We start from the raw sequence: 7,037 nt of genomic DNA, 5'->3' as shown, positions 1-7,037 counted from the left end.
GTGTGTCAGCGTGGGCAGAGTCAAGTGGCCTCTGACGCACGGCCATCCCACGTGTGTGTCAGCGTGGGCAGAGTCAAGTGGCCTCTGACCCACGGCCATCCCACGCGTGTGTCAGTGTGGGGCAGAGAACTTGATTTGGCCTTGACTCTGGTTTCCAAAAACAGCTGAGCAATTCAGGTGCCCTTTGTTTTCCAAAGGATCCTTGGTGGCATAGTGGTTAAGGGATCAGCTGCTAACCCACAGGTCAGTGGTTCAAAACCCACCAGCCACTCCACAGGAGAAAGATGAGGCAGTCTGCTTCCATAAAGATGACAGTCTTGGAGACCCCATGGGAGTCGTTCCCCTATGTCCTTCAGGGCTGTTGTGATCAGAATCGACTCTACAGCAGTGGGTTTGGTTTTTTGGTTTGTTTTCTAAAATAACCAGGTAAGTAGGGGCTCCACAAGCTCCCCACCTGCCCAACCAACTTCTGAAAGGTGGGGGGGGGGCTGATCTAGTCATGCGTAGTCACTGACTGGATCCACAGTGACTGTGCATGATGGTCCCAGTAAGTTGGGACTTAATGGCAGTGGGTTTATATGCATATAAAGTAACTGCTCAGAAAAAACTTCATGTTCAAATTTCACTGAGTTCTGATTATTTCTAACGTTAGCCTTGTGTTGCCTATCATTCATATAGTCAGAAACTTGAAAAAGGAAATAGGACGTGGTAACACAGTGGGTTTATCCAGACTTGAGATGCAACCCCTTTGCTTGATGGACTAGGGGCAGTGCAGCGAGAAGGAGGAAGGGCTTCTGAGCTCTGCAGAGGTGGGGGATGGGCAGAGAGCCCCTTTACCCAGGGAGGCCATGTGAGCTATGGAGTGGTGGAGGCTAGGCAGAGACCCCCTCACCCAGACAGGCCAGGTGAGCTGTAGGCGGAGAGCCCTCTCACCCAGGGAGGCCAGGTGAGCTATGGGCAGACAGCCCCCTCACCCAGGGAGACCACGTGAGCTGTGGGCAGACAGCCCCCTCACCCAGGGAAGGCAGGTGAGCTGTGGACAGACAGCTCCCTTACCCAGGGAGACTAGGCTCCTGTAGTTCTCCAACATCACGTTCCGGTACAGGCTCCTTTGAGTGAGGTTCAGCCATTCCCACTCCTCCTGGGAAAAGTTCACAGCCACGTCCCCAAAGGTCACTAAGCCCTAAAATGACAGACACACATTCTTGCTCAACCATTGCTCCCGCCCCGACATGGCTCAGGGTCTTCATGTTGGAAAAGAAACAACATGCACAAGGAATAAAACTGTGTCATTTGGAGAGCCAGTTAATTAATGGACAGCTGGCCTCGTTATGGAGTCCCTGGGTGGCACAGTTAACACACTCAGCAGTTTACCAGAAGGTTGGTGGTTTGAATCTGCCAAAAGTGCCTTAGGAGAAAGATCTGGCTATTTGCTCCTGTAAAGACTACAGCCTAGGAAACCCCATGGGGCAATTCTAGTCTGTCCTACAGGGTCGCTATGACAATTGACTCAACAGACAATGGATCTTGCTGGTTTCACCATCAGTGGGAAGGAGGGAGGTTTTGCTTAAGGGACAGTGAGTTTATATTAATGATGGTGGAGTGATTTGGAAAAGGATAGCAAGAATGATTGTGTAACATGACAAATGTAATCTCATTACTGAACATTTTGATCAAAGATTCTATAGAAGAGTCCTGATCAAAAGGGGGGAAATGCAGAACATTATTTGAAATCTCATGAACCACAGACTTCCTAGAACCATGAAAGTTGGATGAACCCCTGAAACTACTGCCTTGAGATAAGCTGGCAACCTTAAACCAAAAATATCCCCTGAACTCTTCTTACAACCAAATGATAGTTAAGCTTAACTAGTAAAGCAGGTCTGCCATGGATGTTGGCTCTTTCAAGAATTATTGATCTGATATCAACTGAGTGAATTTATGTTAGCTGAGGAGGAACAATTCAGAAAAGGAGAATGAAAATGGTTGTACAACTCAAAGATTGTGATCAATGTCATTAAATGGTTCGTGCAGAAACTGGAATTGTGGTATGTTTTCATGTGTACATTCTCAGCAAAATAAATAAAATTTTCAAGAAAAGAATGAAATCCGTGTTGCTAAACTGTACATGAGGGAGCTCTGGTAGCATAGTGCCTAAGGCACTTGACTGCTAACCAGAAGGCTGGCGGTTCAAACCCAGCAGCCACTCCTAGGAAGGAAGATGGGGCAATCTACTTCCGTAGTGATACTGCCTCGGATACCCAAGGAGGGGTTGCTATGAGTCGGGTCCAACTCGATGGCACATAACAACAACAATAAACTGTACATGTAGAAATGACTGATGATGTACGATGATGTATGGCATGTATTGATATGTACGTTTAAAAAAAAAATAAAAGAACCAAGGTGTCGTGTGAAGGAAGCAGGGCATCCCAGGCAATCATGAGCACAAGGAGGAGCTGTGTTCACTGCAGGACCAGCACTTACAGGATCACCTCAGCTGACCGTGCTTTGATTTACTGCACTTTGCAGATACTGTATTTTTAACAAAGTGAAGGTTTATGGTAGCCTTGTGTTGAACAAGCTGATTGGTACCATTTTCCCAACAGCACATGCTCACTTGTGTCTCTGTGTCACACTTTGGTAACTTGCACAATATTTCAAACTTTGTCCTCGTGCTGTTGCACTCAATAGACTATAGTATAGTGTCAACTTCTTTATGCACTGGGAACCCAAAATACATTTGACCCTCTGTATTGTGGTGTTTGCTTTACTGCAGCGGTCTGGAACCAAACATGCATTATCTCTGACGTCTGCCTGTCCTGACTTAGAGGTGAGTGACACCACGTGTGTGCTGTGTGGCTGCTGGCAGAGCTTCTGTTGCTTGTTTTATGATTTTAGCACACACATCTGATATGTTTAGTGTATTTTTAAAATACTTTTCTTTCTTTTTCTCATTTGACAATCTTGTTAAATGTAATTCTAAAGAAAACAGTGAATAAACGTTTTTGCTCCCGTAACCAGCTGCTATGGAGTTGACTCTTACTCCTCGAGACCCCTTGTGTATCAGACTGCCCCAAAGGCTTTCCTGGGCTGGGATCATTACAGAAGCAAACTGCCACGTCTTTCTCCTGGGGAGCTGCAGGGTGTGTTAGAACCACCCTTTCAGCTAGCAGCTGAATGCCTAAGCATTGTGCCAAGAGGGCTCCTTATGAAAAAAGCCAAACTCATTGCCACTGAGTCGATTTCAACTCATAGTGACCTCCAATGGGTTTCTAAGACAGTAAATCTTTATGGAAGCAGACAGCCTCATCTTATTCCACAGAGCGATTAGTGCGTTTGAATCACTTATCTTTTGGTTAGCAGCCAAGTGCCTTAACCACATCACCACTAGGGCTCCTTAAGGGCTTTAAAATTAAAAAAAGAAGAAAGAAACACATTTTTCTAATGTGATATAAACATATACAGCAAGACACTGGTCCCCACAACTTTCACATTTACATCCAGTGACACTGATGAGGTTTCCCATGTTGTGTCACCCCTATCAGTATCCTCTTCCACCATATCCCACCGCCATCAACATGGACTCCCCTTCCCCCTTCCTCTCAGCCCTGGTAATAATCTTTGCTTTCTGTCCTGGAAGAAGTGCGGCGGGAATGCTCCTTAGAAGCAAGAACGGCCAGACTTTGTCTCACATATCTTGGCCATGCTGTCAGAAGAGATCAATCCCTGGATAAGGACATCATGCTTGGCAAAGCAGAGGGTCTGCGAAAAAGGGGAAGACCCTCAACAAGACAGATTAACACAGTGGCTGCAATGATGGGCTCAAGCACAGCAACAATTGGGAGGGTGGTGCAGGGCCGGGCAGTGTTTCAGTCTCTTGACAGAGGGGGGTCACCGTGAGTCAGAACTGACGCAATGGCACCTAACAACATGTCATGGATCGTATTATGTCTCCCCCAAAATATGTGTCCAATTGGCTCGGCTACGATTCTCAGTATTGTGCGATTTGCATCGTAAATCCTAACCTCTGCCTGTGGTTAAAGGAGCAATAATGGCACAATGGTTAAAGCATTTGGCTGCCAACCAAAAGGTCAGTGGTTCAAACCTACCAGCTGCTGCTCCGTGAAAGAAAGATGAGACAGTCATTTGCCTGTAACAAGTGCCCGACTTGGAAACCCTAGGGGGGCAGTTCCACTCTGTCCTCTAGGGATGCTGTGAGTTAGAACTGACTCCACTGCAGTGGGTGTGTACTTTCTGGAGAGAGCAACTGCTAGAAAAGACATGGTGTTTGGTCACGTAGAGGGTCAGTGAGAACAAGAGACCGTCCCTGAGGTGGGCTGACAAACCAGTGATCACTAAGGTATCCCAGCAAAGGGTTCTTTCCTGTTGTCCTCAAAGTTGCCAGCAGTCAGAGCCAACTTGGTGGCTACCGACACCATGGCTGCTTTCAATTACAACAGCAGAGTCGAGCCGCTGCAATGGGGGCTACAGGACCAACAAAGCCTAAAGTATTTACTACATGCCTTTTACAGAAAATGTTTGTTTACCTGCGAGCCACTGCAAATCCAGTGACAGTCACAAAGACGAGGAGCAAGACCTGACCACTCCCTTAGGTGATGTAAGGGGCTCTGGCGCTGTAGAGGGTAAGGCATCTGGCTGCTAACCAAAAAGGCTGGTGGTTAGAACCCACCAGCTACTCTGCAGAAGGAAGATGAGGCCGTCTGCTTCCATAAAGACTGACAGCCTTAGAAACCCAATGGGGGTCGCTATGAGTTGGCATCAACTGGATGGCATGAGCTTGGTTTTTGATTTTGAGGTAACGTGGACCTTGCTGGTAACCTTCTAAGCAGCTGTTTGGGTGGAACAACTGGATGCTGGTCCACATATTTATGAGATGGCTATCGTCCATTTAAGGAGCCCTGGTGGTGGTTCAAACCCACCAACCACTCCTCAGAAGGAAGACTGGGCAATCTACTTCTGTAGAGATACCACCTCAGAAACCAAAAAGGGGTCGCTCTGAGTCGAACTGACTTGATGGCAGTGAGTTGTTTTTTTTTGTGTGTGTGTGTGACACAAAAGCATTTGGGTGCTAAATGAGAGGTCCCACCCAATGACTCTGAGGGAGAAAGATCTGCACCCATAAAGCTTACAGCTGAGAAGACCCTCTGGGGAAGTTCTGCTCTGTCACAGAGGGTCCCTACAAATCGGGATCCATTCACCAGTGCATAACAACAATGGCAATCCTACATTTCTGCTACACAGCTGATGGAAACCAGCAAAACCATTCATTAACATTTTTGGAAAGCCACACAAGCAGGCAGGAGAAAGCAAGCCTTTCATGTCTGGTCTCCTCTAAAATGCTGCCCACCCTATTACGTTTTCCAGTCATCCCTTCTTCCTTCAAGATGCTGCCCCCAAATCATCTCCCCATGAAGCACTCCGAACCCCTCTCCCAAGCCAGCTGGAAGCCAGGGGTTACTCCCAGTCCCCTCCCAGCACATCTGGGCCAGACCTCCGCCCCAACAGCTATGGCACTCCGGACACCTCTTTGCTTCCCTGACTTTCCACCAACATGCTGCAAGCTCCTTGAGAGCTTGCATTTGTGTTTCTGGGGACTGGCATTTTAAGTGAGCACCTGGGGGGCACAAACAGTTTGTGCTCAACTATTAAGTACAAGGTTGGAGGTTTGAACCACCCAGGGGACCACGGAAGAAACGCCTGGTGATCGGCTTCCATGAGGATGACGGCCAAGGAGCCCCTATGGAGCGCAGTTCTAGTCTGTAACATGTGGGGCTGCCGTGTGATGGAGTCAACTCGGCAGCAAGGGGCTTGGGTTGTTTTGTTTGTTTGGACTTGTTGGTTTGTTTGGCATTAAGTGGACACCACACCAGGTACAGTGTCAAACGGCTGCCAAGTTTCCCCCAATGAGGACATTGCTGTTCTATCAGAGTGCCACTGAGAAAAGTGGTGAAGGGACAGGCTCCACGATTTCTTCACTGAAGAAGGAACACTGAACGGGATGAAGAGGAAGCAGGAGGTCAGAAAGTGAGGAAAAAGGAACCAGGTCCCAGGATGAGACTCTTAAGCAGAAAACTTCAAAATCAAGTCCGGAAATGTGCCCGTTTCCGGGAGGAGAAAGGAGACACCACCTCACCTGAGCCATGGCTGTAGGCGGCTCCACTCCTGCCCCAGCTGCCTGGTGCCTGCAGCTCCTCTCCTGGTGAAGAACGGCAGTGTCCCTGGAAGGCGGAGCTGGGGGAGGAGAAGGAGAAGCTGAGACCAGGCTTACAACCCACTGCCTGCCTGCTCAATCTTGAACCACAACCATAAATCAGAAAGGAGGAAGAGGCCAATGCTCAGGGACCAGCAGGAAGAGACCATTTTTGCCAGATGGCAGGGATACGGTCATGCCTTTACCGAGGGGTAGCAATGGGAGTTTTCTTTCCTTCAAGTGTTTGGAAATAGGGAGTTGTCTGGTTAGGGTGACAGGTCCCTGGATGGTGCACACTTTGTGCTCCGGTACTAATCAAAATCGCTGAGTTGAAATCCACTGGATGGCACCTAACATCTTATCAAAAGGTTGGTGGTTTGAACCCACCCAGCAGCACTGCGGAAGAAAGGCCTGGCAATCTTTCCATAAAGACTGCTGTCCTGTGCCGTGGTGGACTCCATTCTGACCCACAGCGCCCCTAGAGGACAGAGTGGAGCTGCCTACAGGGTCTCCCAGGCTGTCAATCTTCACAGAAGCAAAGCCCAAACCACACCCACTGCCTGGAGTCCCTTCTGACCCACAGCGCCCCTAGAGGACAGAGTGGAGCTGCCCCACAGGGTCTCCAAGGCTGTCATCTTGACCGGAGCACAGTGCCAGGTCTTTTCTCCCGGGGAGCTGCTAGGTGGCTTCCAGTGGCCAGGAAAGCCCTACGGCACAGTTCCGTGGAACACATCGGGTCGCCGTGGGCAAGGAGTTTTGTGGTTTTGTGGTTCGTGTGGCCCTGAGGAAGTCGGGATTCCTCCCTGCGCCCCTGCTTGATGCT

General features: G+C 48.8%; 1 protein-coding gene across 1 annotated transcript in view; it reads right to left on the bottom strand.

Annotated features, from left to right (window-relative positions):
• Positions 1-7,037, bottom strand: part of LOC103210419 (zinc finger protein 28 homolog) — a 35,230-nt gene that overhangs the window by 27,843 nt on the left and 350 nt on the right. Inside the window, exons 2-4 of the mRNA XM_042783034.1 lie at positions 6,158-6,255; positions 1,057-1,183; positions 893-951 (exon numbers count right to left, since the gene is read on the bottom strand). Of these exons, the coding sequence (XP_042638968.1) occupies positions 893-951; positions 1,057-1,183; positions 6,158-6,255 (284 nt within the window). The remainder of the gene's footprint in view (positions 1-892; positions 952-1,056; positions 1,184-6,157; positions 6,256-7,037) is intronic.

Source organism: Orycteropus afer, unplaced genomic scaffold (assembly GCF_000298275.1).
Source record: "Orycteropus afer afer isolate SDZICR_OR568_19922 unplaced genomic scaffold, OryAfe1.0 scaffold00610, whole genome shotgun sequence".
NCBI lineage: Eukaryota > Metazoa > Chordata > Mammalia > Tubulidentata > Orycteropodidae > Orycteropus > Orycteropus afer.
The sequence above is the reverse complement of the archived record's forward strand: the minus strand, read 5'-3'. Positions and strand labels throughout refer to the sequence as shown.